Source organism: Harpia harpyja, chromosome 12, assembly GCF_026419915.1.
Source record: "Harpia harpyja isolate bHarHar1 chromosome 12, bHarHar1 primary haplotype, whole genome shotgun sequence".
NCBI classification, from domain to species: Eukaryota; Metazoa; Chordata; class Aves; order Accipitriformes; family Accipitridae; genus Harpia; species Harpia harpyja.
The window spans coordinates 1,254,952-1,271,176 of NC_068951.1; the positions used below are offsets into that span (position 1 = coordinate 1,254,952).

General features: G+C 42.7%; 1 protein-coding gene across 6 annotated transcripts in view; it reads right to left on the bottom strand.

Annotated features, from left to right (window-relative positions):
- SGSM2 (small G protein signaling modulator 2) overlaps positions 1 to 16,225 on the bottom strand; it is a 63,914-nt gene that overhangs the window by 43,446 nt on the left and 4,243 nt on the right. For 5 of the 6 annotated variants that reach the window (XM_052803339.1, XM_052803340.1, XM_052803338.1 and 2 more), the window contains exon 2: positions 12,054 to 12,129. In XM_052803339.1, coding sequence (XP_052659299.1) covers positions 12,054 to 12,129 — 76 coding nt within the window. Of the gene's footprint in view, positions 1 to 2,380; positions 2,691 to 12,053; positions 12,130 to 16,225 lie in introns of those variants that run through there. The other variant, XM_052803343.1, reaches the window with a different exon arrangement.

Consider the following 16,225-nt stretch of genomic DNA (forward strand, 5'->3'; position numbering starts at 1 on the left):
CATTTTCAGGGTTAAGCACATAAACCTCTGCAATGAAAGAGTTCATACGTCAGTGAGATAGAGGAAGTACCCTTAGTACAAAGAAACAAAACAAACTGCTTCATCAAATAGAAGAGTAGGAACCAAGTGTATAAGATGTAAAGTCCAATTAAATATTTTCTTTATAATCACAACCTCAAGCTAATGCCTCAGTAGTCAAGTACAATTCAGGCTTTATAACTGGGCATCCTTTAACAGCTGCATGTATCAATTATCTGTGCTGATGCATTTATTCCATTGCTGATGCATGACTTCAGCACTTTCTTTTAGCACATACCCATTTTTCATTTCACCACAAGGCTGTGGACATCTGAAGCTTGCAGCTTCACTGCAAGTCTGGTATATTTATTACACATTCTTATTTACAGCAGCCCTACCATGGTTATATTAGAACACCACCAGCACTGCTAAGAGATAGGTATCTTAGGGATTCAAAAGACACTGTATTTCTGCTGTAGCTCTTCTTCTGACTGGTCAGCTGAGAAGTCAAGACACCCAATGTTAGATCAACTGGGAAGGCAAACTGTTTTCATATTTAATTTCATTTTAAGCAGCAAAATTAAGACCTTTAAAGTATCTATTACTTTTATTAGTGTTTGTTAAAAGCACAAATGTAGCAAATCACTTGGAATCCATGCAAAGGAAAATACCAAGGTGACAGGTGCTAGAAGAACACCAAGTATTTTTATTTTACAACAGCACATAGAGGCATTACCTGTGATCAGGACTGCACAGAACTAGGTCCTGTGCAACTGCCTAGGGGGAAACAGTCTCTGCCTTGAAGAGCCCATCAGTAAAACTACACTTGATGACTACCAGAAAAAAAACTTTCCATTTCACTCTGGAGGTTTCATGTGAAAGGAGATTCACTGTTAATCACAGAATCATAGAATGGTTTGGGTTGGAAGTGACCTGAAAGATCATCTCGTTCCAACCCCCCTGCCATGGGCAGGAACACCTTCTACTAGACCAGGTTGCTCAAAGCCCCATCCAGCCTGGCCTTGAAATTAAAGAAATGTTGAAAACACACTACAAAAGATGATTTAATTTGAAAAATCTACTTATAGTTAACTGGGTGGTTTGAATCCGCATCAGGAGAAAGCACTTTTGCCCCTGGAAGCAAGGTAAAACCAGCCATTACTGGGAACTGACCATCCAAGGCTGTCTGGTTTAATGGACTCAAGCTACTTGTATTTTGCTCTGCCACACAGACAGGACACAGACATCATATTTTCAGTAAATCCCTGGGGGGAAAAAAAAAAAAAACCTAAACGGACAATCCTCAGTTCTAAACATAGCTCTGGCTGGGAAACATCCAGTTGGAGATTGCTCCTCTCTAAAATCTTGACCATTAAGCTTCAAGGACCTCAATAACCTTCAGGAAATGGAAGTGTTTCCATTAAACACTATTAAGGGTAAATAAAAATTACTGAGGTTTCTCTAAATAATTGAATATGATCCAATTCAATGGCCCAGGACTAAAGTAAAATGTTTAGCAGAGCGCTCTAAAAAGCATGAGAGATTGTATTTCACTTCTCAAACTAAAAACACATGCAGTTCAAAACCACGTTTGATTTCACATCAGAGCTAATATTCACTCTCTTCCCCCCCCCGCCCCAATCATGCCACTCATTACTTTAAAGCAGTCATCTTTGGAGCACAATCAAAAACCTTTTAAACTTCTGTGGAAAAATATTTGCCTCCCCCCAATTATGATCCTCTCTGGTACTCTTTTCGGGCTAACGTGTTTATGGAGTGAGGTAGAATCTCCGTAAACTATTTTATAAGCATTATTCATCACTGAAAACATTCCATTTGTTTTCCAAATAGGAACAGTAATACAAGGAGGCTCCTATTTTGTTTATGCGACCTGCATTTCCATAGCAGATTAACTACATTTTTTTAAAATATCAATGCCAAGGGCAGAAAGCCAAAAGAATTAAAATAATAAATTGTCCAGTTGGACAATGGTTATTTACATCTATTTCTATATAAGTTACATTTCCATGAGCTAATGAAAAAGAGAGGAAACTGAATTCTTAATTTTTTTGTCAAACCTAGGAGCACTGTGCTATTTAGAAGCCTCAAGGGAATCACCTAAAAACCCCAAAGCATAAGGCATCTCTTCCTTATTGGACTGATTTTCAGAGGAACTGGAAGGCTGTAACTCCAACTGAAACTGATGGGAACAGCTTGCTGTGTGGACACTCAGGACACTCCAAAAATGAGGTCCAGTTGAGCTCCAAATCAACTCCTGTTCCTTTCATGTGTTAACACTTTGTTGCCATGCTTTAAATAGAGGAGGCAGAGAAAGGGCTTCTATCAGGAACTTACTTCTCACCTTAAAAACAAAGAAGAGTTTCCCACATTGCCGCCTTCCACGATTTTACTGCAAGTCTGCGGATATTTGATATTCTTCTGAAAGCTTTGCCATCTTGAAGCATACCACTGGATAAGAATGTCTGGATAAGAAATGTATTTAAGAAATACATTTCTATTCCTCAGTTGATTTTATTTTCCTGTCATGAACTTTAATCCAGTCTTGTAATTTAGGGCCATGAAGGAAAAGATTTCTGACTCATGATTTTTCATTGCTTGGGGCTGGCAATCGTGACGTTTGGTGACTCTGATAATTGCTTGGATTTCAGGTCCTGAACAAGAGAAAACAGAACACAAGCTCCAGCATCATGCAGTCATTGGTTCCTAATTAGATCTTCTCTTTCAAACACAATTAACTTTGTGCAAAATGGGAAAACAAGTCATCATAAGACCAATGAAGAAAACAGTCCCACAACTAACCACATTTTTGTGGTTAACCCTTACGTATGTTAGCAGCTTAGATTCCTAACCAGCACTAGCAAGCACTGCTGCAACTCAGACACACTACCTGTCCCTGAAATACCCCAGATATCTGGTCTTGAGGAGTCACCAGCCATATATCATGTTCAAAGGTTTCCTGGTTTTCCACTGCCACCTTAGACAGAGACAAATCCGTGATTTCAATTGAAGCTATTTGATTGTATTCCTACAACCATTTACAGACCCTGAAACTTAAGATCTTAACTGATCTCAGACTAAGCACGTGGCTCCAGAAAATCCAGCCACGCAATTGCTTTCCTATTGTCTATCAACTCCAAAATGAAGGGAGTACGCATCTGCTTTAGGAAGCTGTGATGACACCTAATTAAAGCTGGGAGGTAACTGTTAAATTGTTTGATAGAAAGTCCAGTCTTAAGTGTTTTGCAGATTAACTGCAATCATGTTATATACTGAATTGGCTCTAAAACGTTAACAGGACCCAAGAACCATTCTGTTTCTCAGAATTTGCCAGTCCTTTCACTGTGAACAGATACTGACTGATACAGAGCTATTCCAACTAACACTTCTCTCTACTTATTTTCCAAGAAGGAAGCATCTTACACTGATGATTATCCAAGCCTAGGTACCCCAGGGCTATGCAAAAGGAAACTGCAAAGGATGGATATAGGGCCTCCGCATTAGGTCTCCTCTGGAGCACAGAATTTAAGCCTAAGGCACAGCTGCTTCAAAAGCACTTGTGTGTGGAGTTTTCCTCCACTTTGCTTCTGAGAACAATAAGTGCTTGTGCAGTCCCTATGTACACACACACTTTAGGAGCTCGGAAGCAAGAGCACACAACATGAGGTACACCCCAACAAGACAAACAGGGCAGAAACAGTTCAAAGATACTTATTGCACCAGGTCGGCAACTCTTTGAATGAGATTTAAAAACCCCACACTCTTTAAAAAGTCTCTGAAACAAAAGTGACAGGACTTCCAGTCTCACATCCTCAAAACCACCACACAGGCTAACATCGCTGGCATCAAGTCGACAGAGTACGTGAGTACCCTGACAGGGAACACTGGCAGACTGCACGTAACATGCACACAGGTTAAAATGGACAAAACAGTGTGTTCCTCTTCAGGTAGAGCAAATAAGCAGCCATTTTCATCCCCATCCTGGAGTCCAGCTCTGATGTAACACAACCTGTCCTGAGTCTAGATTGTATTCTAGTCTTGTTGCACTGAAGCTGAAGGAGCTACTTCACAACTTACAGGAGCATGAGAGAAACCGGACTGAGAAGAAGTCGTACGATAGCATTTACCTACCACCTGGCACATCGTGCCTATAGACCTGGAAGTCATCCACAAAGGAAAGGATGGACCCTGCAAAGTTGGCCAGGTGCATGCACGGCACTGTACAGCTCCTCACCCATCCACCTCCTCACGTGCCCTCCACTACCACCACGTCCAGCCACTACCAAAGGTTTTGCAAGCAGTTGCTTCCACAGAGGACTGGACTGGTCGCTGGGCAAGTCAGCACTCGGTTTGTGTTCAGGCAAGTGTCTGTTCACACTGGGACAGTAGATGTCAGCTGAAAGGGCTGAGGCCGTCTCTCCAATGTATTACTCACACAGAGAAAGAGCACCGCTTCAAGGACTGCTTACTAATGTAAATTCATTATATCACAAGCTCCCCCCACTGCAGCGATCACATCCTTCTTTTGTTTAAAGGGCTGCATGCATGACTAAACGCAGTCACAGATAATGTATAAACACCTTCATTTAATATTCAGATCCAGCTCTGCAGTCAAACCATATTACCTTTCCCAACGTATTACTGGACAGATCATGACATGGATTTTGTTTTTCTTTTTTTAGATCTGTGATATTTAAACACAGCATTACTCAGAAAAAACAGTAATTTTCATCAGTTAATAAGAGAAGAAAAGCAATATACATAATGGAAAAGGAAACAACAAAACCTGAGGTTAATGCAGCTCAGTCAAGGGGACAGGCTTGTCTCCTAGGCTGAGCAAGCCAAGCTCTCTAGTCTCCTCCGATTCCTCTGTTCCTCTTCTCTGCACATCCAGTCTGGAAGGGACCAGCACATGGAATTGCAGGTTCTGCAGCAAGTATTCTCACCAAATCTATCAAGGTAGAACAGTAACTTAACATTCAGAAACAGCAAATTTTCTGCTTGGGTTTAAAAGGGGGGAGACATTTCTGGTCTGTAAGTCTGGTCTAGATAAAACACAGCTTTAGAACAGATTTGGAAGGCAAAGAAAATTAAATGACACTGAGGTAAGGAAAAATAAATACTCCCAAATGCCCCTGAAGTGAGGGACTGTAACCAAGACTGGGAGTAAATCAAATTATATTAATAACTGGAAACGGGAAGAAACAGCGCACGTCAAGTAACCAAAGTATACCAGAAAAGATACCCAAAGTATCAAGAAAACAGAAGATAAGAGTTTTGTTGGGTTTTTTTGATGGAAGAGCTTCAACGCCTTACAGAATTTGAGTTCGGTTGCTTTGCTTTCTAGTTTACAAGTGGCTTGGTCACACTTGCATCAACATCTCAGTATCAACAGGAATGCATGATGCAATTCAGGGAGGTGCTTGGATCTACAGGTCTTCCCTTCCTTGACAGCAAAAAAACTCAGTAGTATGATAAAACCAGAGAAAGCTGCCTGAAACATCAAATCCAAACCTATGGCCTACTCCCGGTTGACTTGAGTTCAAGCTCAGACACTTGAGCAGATTGGCACTGCCGCTGGCAGGCAGCCCTTTAACAAGATGAGGTGTCCTTAGAGCTTAGAAACAGGCGGTGCAGTTGTGAGGCTCTAGACCAAATAAAAGCCTCTCGCTGCAGCGCACTGAACAGCACTTCTTCTGTGCAACTCCTTCTCTATCATCACCCGGGCAAAAGAGAAGAAATGCAGCTGCCGCAATAAAATACCTACATATATAAATATTTTACACGTAATACCCATAATGCTCTAAGGAGGAATACCCCCACAGGGATGAGGGGACTCTTTTTGAAGCTATCTAGTGGCATCACACCGATCACTTTGGCTCTGAGGTTCACCAGACACGCACCAAACACAGCTACGAGGAATGTCACTGCTGCAGCTATTGCCTTTCCTCCAGTGTGAAGGGCTCCAAAGAAAAATCGATACGAGCTGCTGATGTGGGAGGAAAGGAACAGACAACGGCGATGCTCCTGCAATAAACCCATCCACTTCCCAGCACAGCTCCTGTGCAAACCCAGGCGGGTCCCCAGGGAGGTCCGGTGGCACAATTCCCAGAGACAGCAACAGAATCCCCCAACTCTCTGCTCTCCACTCACATCCCAAGGAACATGTGCAATGCAGACCTGCAGCCCTCAAAGAAGGTTTAGAAGCAGCCTGAAGCACAACATTAAATACCGTTCTACAGCTCAAAATCAGAACTAGCCTTTCCATTTCAGCCACAAAGGGATTCTGTACATTTTAATTAATGGGTTTAATTACTGGTAGCAGATTTATTACTCAGGCCAAAAAAAACTTTTCATGCAGTTCATCCCTTCCTTAATTCAAATAAAAATCTCATTGAAAAGCCAAGTTCTGCACATTTGACAGTGCCCAAGTTACCATTTTTACTCACGTTTACTGCCAACCTTCCCCCAAAACGCAGTAACTACATTCACTTTGACAAGCAGGCATGCTGGATTTACATCTAAACAATATACATTCTGATTCTGGCACATCCCAGCTCTCAATAGTCCACCTGAAGTCTATGGCAATTATTTTACAGTATAAGAATTCAGTATTACTTCATTTAATGCACTCAAAATATTTATTCAAAGAGAACAAACCACAGAGACTCATTTCAAACAATATAAAAATACCTTTAAATTATAAACCAGGCCAAGCACAGTCAACTCCTATGAACAATAATTTAATTACAAGTCAATTCAAAGTTCACACTTCCTTTAAAACAAACATGCAGTGAATGTTGAACCTTTTGTACAATCCCAGTTTTTATTTGTCAGCATCCTTGCTACTCTTAAGTAATAATTACACCAAACAGAACAACACACTGCTAACTTCACTGAGGGAGATATTGTCTGGACAAAGTTTGTTTGCAGAGTAATCAATTTACCTTTAAAAACAAGACATTAAAAATACACTCTACATTTAATTACTATTATTACAGGAGCAATGTCCTTCTGGCAACAAAACCCATTCATCAAGCATCAAGTATGCACCGTGTATACGGCTTGCTTTAAGTGTTTTTTTCTAGGAGAAGGCTCCCCATACACTCCCTTTTCTTTTTCCCCCTCCAATGAATAATGCATACAAATGGAGCATACAGTTTGAGCAACCAGGGGCAGTTATTGCAGCTCTGCACACAGAGTAAACAAGAAAAAACAAAAACTGCATTAAACGGATGTCCTGGTGACCAATGCTGTCACAATGAACAGAGTCCAGCCACCCATTCCACCATGGGTGCAATAACTGGGATGAATGGCAGAGAAGGAAGATAAGTCTGCAGAAGCTTTTCCCCGAGTTTCTCTTTCCGATATTGCTGGAGGCACACGGACCTTGCAAAGTGGGCAGAAGCCCCTGCCTGTGCCCTGCTGAAGGCACCAGCTCTGTAAAGTGTTCTTGGCTGCACCAGTTCCTCAGGGCCACCTTGCTGAGCAGATAGGACAGTTCATCACACTTGCATTAAATACATCCACTGGAAATGAGACAGCTCTTTGAAAAACATCAAAATGCTGGTTTCAAAGATGAGATTGAAAGTGTCTGAAGGGCTTTTTTTTCTTTTTTTTTTTTGGACAACATAAAGACTGTTATTAAGCACAGTTTGAGTTGGCTTTGTACATCTGAAGTAAAGATTTCCTAATCTGGCACATTTCTAGTTTCTGTGAAACCTTCTGTATAATTTTTTTTTCTTTTTTTTTGATGAAGAGGGGAAAAGAGAAGAAATATTAAAGAGCAAGTTAATGAAACATCTTGACTGGACACGTAAAAGAGACCACTGGGAGAAAACCAGTCCTGTGAGATTCATGACGTGAGCTATGCACCCTTGAAGACATAAAGAACAACATTCGGGTAAACTTGTCTTGAATCCATTCGTGAACAAGGCATGTTGCATTATGTTTGCTTTATGAAGCCGATTTAAACAGGTTTTTAATTCTTTGCTTATAGCTGCACATTACTGTCAGATCTAAAGATGGGCAACCACGCAGAAAAAGGCTTAGCAAAGCTGCAGGTAGTTTTCAGACAAATGTATTAAGTGTAATGCACTGGACTGGAAAACCCTGCTTGCTGGTAAATACACATCAGATAACTGCAGAGACAGAAGAAAAGCTTCCTTTTTCTTCCCCTTTTCCCTCAGAAGTGTAAAAGCTGTAAAGGGCTAGTATTCCTGGTGAGAACACGACCAGCTATGAAAACTTGACAGAAGCTGGTGAAAGGAAGGATGCAGGAGGAGAGCGATAGCATTCTCCTTGGCCTGCAGAGATGGCACTCAGCTGAACGAGGCCTGCAGAGATGGCACTCGGCTGAACGAGCAAAGCACGGTCTGTACGTCATGCGATGTCAGCTATCGTTACTAAGGAAACGGCACCAGATAACCCAGGCTGAAAACATCCACATCCAGTTTCTAACAGAAACGCCTGTCCACCAAAGATGCTATGAATATCCACAGAGCTCGCGTCATTTCATTATACTCTGATTGACAACACAATACTGGTGCAATTCACTCAACAGCAACCTGTAGCCCAAAGGAATTTGGAATTTTTGTCCCAATGTGGCACACATTAACCACACTGCACAGTCCAAACTGAACAGCTACGGCTCTGAATCAGAGCACCAGATCTTTTAGAAATCAGATAGGATGAAAGAGTAACTGGAATGTAACTAGGTTATAAACTGGGTTGAGAACAAATACAAAAACACCTGCATTCATTGCTTCCCCACAAGGATGAAAACGTCTGCACCCTTTTCCTTCTCCTAGATTGCACAGGTAAAGACTATAGATTGTAAGCAGAGCCATCGTGGTTACAACCATTCTCTCCCACTGGATGAGTGGAACTGACCCGCACAGAGGCATTATTCCTCCTGGAGCCAGCAAGGGTGGCACGGAACTGCCCCGGGTCCGGAGAATGGCATTTCCTTCAGGAGCTTGCAAAGGTAAGCTCACTGCTTCATCCTCTACGCTCAACGTGTCAAGACAGGTAGTGCTGAGACTGTGTCCCCTATCTTAATTATATACATGTTTTCTGTGGTCTCATTAGGGTGACCTCGGGAGGAAAGGGGCCCTCCTACCCACTGGATGCCAACATATCTCCATAGACTCAAATCCCATACAAGTTCCTCTAGATTTGCAAATGAACCTCACACAACATGAGCTGCTCTTCCGTCCAACTGCATCCTATGGACTGAATCCAGGACCGTGGAGACACGTTTCAAGGGCTAGCCAGACTGTGAGGAAGCCCATTCAGGCTCAACACCCTGCAGTAATCTTACATGAAAAACTTCTGCTTAACAGATGATGCACCTGAGCTCTGTTCAGCATGGGGCTGAACAGCAAACACTGACTCTGCCATCTCAGGCTTGGAGCTTCTTGACCTTACAAACCCCATGCACTGTAACATAGAGGCACCTAAGGGTGTGAGAAAAGTGGCACATACTACTTAATTGGCACCTTCAGCCTTTTAGGACCTAGGAAAGCTAGGAAATTTTCAGTTACTGAGGCAGACACGCCCTGAAAATCAACTACCATGTATTTAAGAGACTCTGGCTAAACTCAGCCTTGCAGGAGAGTAAAATGATTCACAAGAATTCTATATTTATAATGAAGATCCACTGAAAGTGACTCATGTACTGAGCCAATCTAATTTTAAACAGAAGGGAAAAACCTCTTGAAGAAACATACGAAACTGTAGTGATGGAAGGAAGAGAACTGCACACACAGAAGAGCGCCAGCCAGGTGCTGTTAGCCAAATCTACTGGAAACAGTTTCTCCATTCAATTAGCTGAAGAGATAGCAGAACATTCAGCTTCACCTACTTCTGGTTTAGAGTTAATTAAGTCCTACATTCAAAGCAGCTGCAGGTTGGAATACTTCCTTAGGATAGGTAGGATTGCAGGGCAATAAAAAGGCAGCTCATGGAGAGTTATTAGTTCTTCAGACCCTACAGAATTCAGAACACAAAACCAACTGTAATCACAGTGGGCGGAAGGGAGAAACATTAAGAAGATTTTACAGTATTCCTAATTTTGGCCAAGCAGATTCTAACAGAAATAGCTGCCACCCCACTAGCCCTTACATCAACAATGCAGCACATCTTACGGAATATAATTTCAAAGACAGAGAACAGACACACAGCACTAGGAGCTCTCTAGATCGAACAGGCAGCCTGCAGCAAGGGCACTGGCTCAGGGTTCCTTCACCTGCTCCTATCTCGGAACCATTTTCCTCAGTTACTTTTTCTCCTCTGTATAGTAAAAATACACAGTAGATAAAGGGGAATATTTAACATAACCGCAACCTAAATGGAGGAAAGGCTACAGTCTATATTAACAGCAATAAAACATTAGCCAGAAAACATGGCCGATCTTGCGTTCCTGCACTGAATACGTAGGGATGAATAAATTCGCCTAAGCTGTATGTAAAAGATAACTTGGAAACAGCAAGCAGGCTAGTGAAAGATTAGCCTTGCATACATAATAACCACGCACCACAGAGCAAGTTGGAATCTCAATGTTGCAACAGGAAAAGGTTACTATTCTCAGGCTTTGGCTTTCAGTAACACGCGTCAATGCTTCTTTGTCTAAACAGTCCACTTATCTCCAAAGCCAAACCTAGCTTCCACTCTTCTTAACCTCTCCACTGTCATCAACACATAACTGGGTATGCTTGGCTGCAAATGCTCCATTCTGTGAAATCCAGAAGTGTTTAGATGATGGCTGTTCTCCAATCATTCTCAGCATCGCTCCCAGTTAAGTCTTCAATTTGAAGCACGAAGAGAAAGCAGCCAAGAATTCACAGGCCAACACACACATTTACAACTGTACATAGCTTTAATTCTCAGCAGCATCCTGCTGTGATGTTTCTCCACACACCAAAGTCTGATGAATAGTGTTAAATTTTTATTGGCCCTAGTAAATTATGGGCTAGATTTCAGAACTGTTGGACGAGCATTCAACAGTTCCTTCTCAGGCACTGAATGAAGTGGCTAAGTCTCCAAAGGAGTAAGTACTTGGTGTGAACTTTCAGGAGCTGACCTCTACTGAGAATCCAGCATTGGACCATTCTTTATCCCACCCACCCGCACAGGGTTTGCTTCACTCCATCATCACAACACACACACAGAGCAGTCTAAGTCTGCTGGGTCCCTGCAGGGACCAGGCAAACCACCACCAAATTTTAGAATTTATTCAGACTTTGATCGATTCAGAGTTCTGAAACACAGCTGCCCTTGGTATATGTGATGTTATCTCCAAAGAAATTTTATGTTCTTGCTAATACAACTTCCAAAATACAGTCACGAGGAAAAGTCACCAACATAATGGCTCACTGATTATATTAAAAAATATACAAGAATGTCCACAATGTCAAAGCCTAGACCTCAATCTCTCCAATGCACCATTTATGTAATACAGCATCCAATGTACAGTGGAGAGCAGAGAAGCGTTGTGAAGATCTGAAACATGCCAATTAGCCAGTGGCATGACGCTGGCTAGAAAAGTCACTGAGATTTCCATTGTTTGTCTTCTTTTAAAAAAGGCAACAGCTCTTTCAATGACTTTTTGGGCTGGATTCTGTCACCTATACTCAAAATGAGTCACCTAATTCTTCAAATACATTGAGACAAATTACAGAACAAAGTACTTTCAGCTGAAGGAAGCTGCCAGATTTTAACCCATGACTGTGAAAACTTGATCTTTTGGCAGTTATTCTCTGGGTTGTATCTTATCTCCAAATACATATTATTTAACCTATTAGTGCTTCCTAGTAAATCACCTTGTCATTTAATAAGAGTTACTTTCTTATCTGTAACGTACACGCAGATGTAGCAAATGTAAAGAAAAGGTGACATGGGCCTGAACTCCATGATTTCTAATATTTAAGTCCCTGCATTTACCTCTGACAGCAGAGAAAATACATTTCTATAGGAAAAGTGAGATTATGTAGTATTAGCTCTTTTGTGTCATTTACCACATAAGGCGATGATGTGACTGCTGTCTTCATGGACAAATTTCCGGGTGACAGCTTCTTCCATGATCTGCTTTACCTAAAATAAATATAAAGAAGTGATTGTAAGATCCCAACAAAAACAAGCACAGCACTTGCGAGTTTCAGTTTCAACCTTTGCTTGCCCTTTCCCCATCACCAAAAGGCTAAGGACTCACACAAGTTACATGTTGCAGGGAAGGAAGAATAGAAGCATTTAAGGAGGGAAAGGAAGGACAAACCTGAGCAGCTTTTCATGGGATGAGAGAACCTCTGGTAGAACAAGGACAAGTCTATTTGGGGCATGCCCCTATAAAAGGCTGAATTATTTCAGAGTGTGCAGGGTGCCCTCCACAGAACTTCTTCAGCAGAAGTTCCAAAGGGCTGTGCAAAACTTTTTATATGATTCATCCTTGGCCTTCCTGCGTATAGTTACTTCTGCTCATGAAATAAGATTATGTATTCCCAGGTCCTCTTTCCATTTGTGGTCTTCTGCTCTTTTTCAAGCACAAAGAATCCCTGAGCTACACAGGCATACATCCCAAGAGAGGTTTACAGCAACGTTTCCCCCATTTGGGGACTTTACATGCCACAGTAATTACAAATTATGTTCTCAAAGCTCTGCTGCACCAGACACTATACAAAAATAATACAGTAACTATAGAGAAGACGGTGCCCTCAGTTTTCACTTCTAGACAGAATTTAACAATTACAGCAAATAAAATTACATTCATCACACTTCTTACTGATTTAAAACAAAGTTCCTCTCCAGTTTCAAGGCTGATGTGTCAAGTTCCAGAGGGAACTCATTGCAGATTACTGACTTTCAAAAATTAAGGAAGAAGACAGACAAATCTTACAGTTAGGCTCTTGAAGAGAGGCTGCAGTTACCCTCCATTCATCTGCTAGCTTATTCCTCTCCCAGTGGCTTCCTCAGCCTGATACCAGATGAAAACTATTTGCCTCAACCAACTCATTTATCAGACACTCCTTTCTTCCTGGCCACAGAGCACTTGCTTTTACCAGATACAAATCCACCATCATTTTTGGCTTCTCTCATTTAGTGAGCTATAATTACAGGGTTAGGGCACTGCCTAAATATCGCTTTCAATATATGAAAGTAAGTGCTACTGTGGCCGAAGATTTAATAAGATACTCTCTTCTTCCAAGTTTTTTTTTTTAAACTTGAAAACAATTTTTACAGCAGTCCTGGAATCCAACAAATAGTGAATTATCTGGCAAGTAATCACTGTCTGGCTCCTCTTTACCAACAAGCTCAGCAGCATGGCCAGCTTGGTCTGACCTGAGTGCCAGCGCAAGCTGTAGAGCAATGGGCAGCACCAGCCTGCCGCAGGGGCTAGGTCTGCGTACCTAGGAGACCTCAACCCATGCTTCTCAGCAGGGCTTGCGACTGTGCATTCAGCTCTCATTAGGCTGCATCTGGTACCTGAGATAACCAGTTTAAAGCTAGCTGGGTTACCACTTCTTTGCAGCGCTGACAGGTCCAAAGGTTTGAAGCCCTCCCACTCAGCGCTGGAACCAGAAGCTGCAGGTGCAATGCTCAATCAACAGCTGGGCTCTGTACTTGCACTGCTGTGATGATGAGATTGCAGCTGCCTATGAAGGTGCCTTCTCCAGTTTGGAGGGCTTCCTCCTCCAGTAAGATCATTTGTGAGGCCAATTCTGGATGCTGTAATCAAGCATGCCTTCCCCCTGGTAATCATCTTGAGGTACCTCCATGCCTACTCCTACACTCCCCCCCCGGGCTGGCAGCAGTCTGCAGCTCCAGCTCCAGCACTTGCTGCACGAGCCTTTCAACACATGGCGTTCTCCTCGCCCCAAATTCTGGATCAAGTTGATCCGACAGGATTTGGGCTTCTTATCAAACAGGAGCCCTCTGGGTTGCAAAGAAAACATTGGAGGGGGAAAGCAAACATGTAAGAGGCTTTGGAAGTAGAATACGTTTTATACCTGAGGACTTCAAGTCTTTTGCACTTCATAAAACCTGGCTTGCTATTCACATACTGAGGCTTGACAACATAAACTCCTGACAAGATGCTTTGTTTCTTTCCTGTGGCATTTCTGACATGGCTATTAGAACTTTGGACCTTACAGTAAAGCAGTGGGAGGTGGAGGAGTAAGAGGATATCAAGAAAGAAGCAAAGGTGTGAGAAGGTCTCACGGATGGGAACTCACACAGGAAGCATCTGGATTACCCTGTTTATCCAGGAATCCCCTTCTCACATTTTTGTTCACATCATTGTTGATTTACAAGCTTGATGTCTGTTTGTCTTTGCAGGAACCCAATAAAACTTGTTCCAAACCTCACCTAAGCATTTGAAATCATCTAGATAATAGCACCTAGGCAGACTGCAGCTCAGCAAAGGGAAGGGGACAGGACAGCTGCACAGCTCTGCCTGTTTAAATTCCAGCTGAGACCCTGACCTGCATTTTCACACGTGGGAGGCAGCATGTTCCGGCAAACACAGCTTGCAGTGGAAGCACAGAGACGGTGCCATCCACTGCCTCCAAGCCAACTCATCTCTGTGCCTCAGCCGACCCATCTGTGAAAGGAGGAGAGTGACCCAACCTTTGCAAGCTGTTCTGATTTCACTGGATGAAAACTGTATTTAATCTACCAAATGAAAGGCCTGATTTACAAAAGGAAAAAAGTACCTCTGAGTGCCACTAGCATTAAGGTGGACAGAAGAGGAAGCGCGAGAGAGCTGCACCAGGGTAAAGTCATGCACATATGACTCAAGGTCACAAACATGAATTCAGGCACCATCCAGGACTGCAGACTGTGATTTCAGTCTCGGCTCCCCAGAGAACAGTAACTGGCATTCAATTCCTGATGACAGGGAGGAAGAAGAGTCATTTAGTATGAGCAAGAGCTCTGGAGCTCAGAGGCCAAATCCCTGCTATCGCACATTTCCCAGGCATCACCCCAATCATTAGTCTTTATTAGCTCAGTATGTTATTTAGATCCCAGTCTGTAGCCCAGGAACAAAAAATTTAAACTGTATAAAAAATTAGAAAGAAAAAGGTTTCAGATGCAATAATCAACCCGACTTTTATACAGCAGCACCATATGGTCAGTCTATCAGCAGACTTTGAATGCAGGACCTCCAGAGCTAAGCAGGACAGACCAGGCAAGCAATCAGTGTCTGTTCCCCACTGCCACCGAATACAAAGCAACCTCTGCACATTTTCTGGAGGGTTAGTGAAAGTTCTTAGAAAACATTTTCAGGGCATAGACAGTAGATGTGAAGATTCAAAAGCTGGAATGCAGTGTTCTTCAATCCCACGTCATTCCTCACTGCCATATAATTCAGGGATGCTCCAGGCAAGGAGCTAAATCAAATGTTTCTGATCAAATGGAACACAAGCCTCCTCCCCCCCCCCCCCTTGCAATTTTGTGCAGCTCTCTTTGTAGGGAATTATGCTGTTGTGTCTCTGGTGTTCTGGGAAGGCACTCGTCAATGAAGCTTTCTGAGCATAAGCCTACACAGACACCCACTTGCAGATACTAGCAGACCTGACCAAAATTCAAATTAATCTCATTAAAAGAAACATCAACAGCTCACCCCCCCCATTCACCCATCCACCTGCACAGGTAAAGAACTCTATTCAGCCTACTGAACTGCTGTTTGTGCAAGGGATGGAGGGCTGCCTCCTCCAGCTGCAGCCAGTGCTCCCTCCATTGCCTTGGAAACATCCCTCCTGTTCTCTGTGCCTCCTTTATAAGATCAATACAGGATCTACTCATCTTAACCAGGCTGTTCATTTACACCTGCCAGGTGGCACAAGCATGCAGAAAAGCAGCAAGTGCATCAACTTCTGTGTGTTTCAGTCTCTCCATGAACCAGAAGTAGCACTGCATCAAGGGAACTGCAGAGAGCTTTAAACAGCCCTCGGCCACAGACTCAGAAGACATTCTGCTCTCCCTGGAAAAGGTGACAGGCTCCACGTGCACCATGTTTACCAACCACGGGAGAGCAAGGATAGGAAAGCTCTGCCTACCCAAGATCTTAGCATTTGAGGAGTGAAGACTATCCTGGCGGTAGCATTATCCAGGTAAAGCAAAGCAAGCTCCTCAAATAGAACCTGATAAGCATTTGCACGATGTTATAACGGATCACTGCTCTGACTTTCTC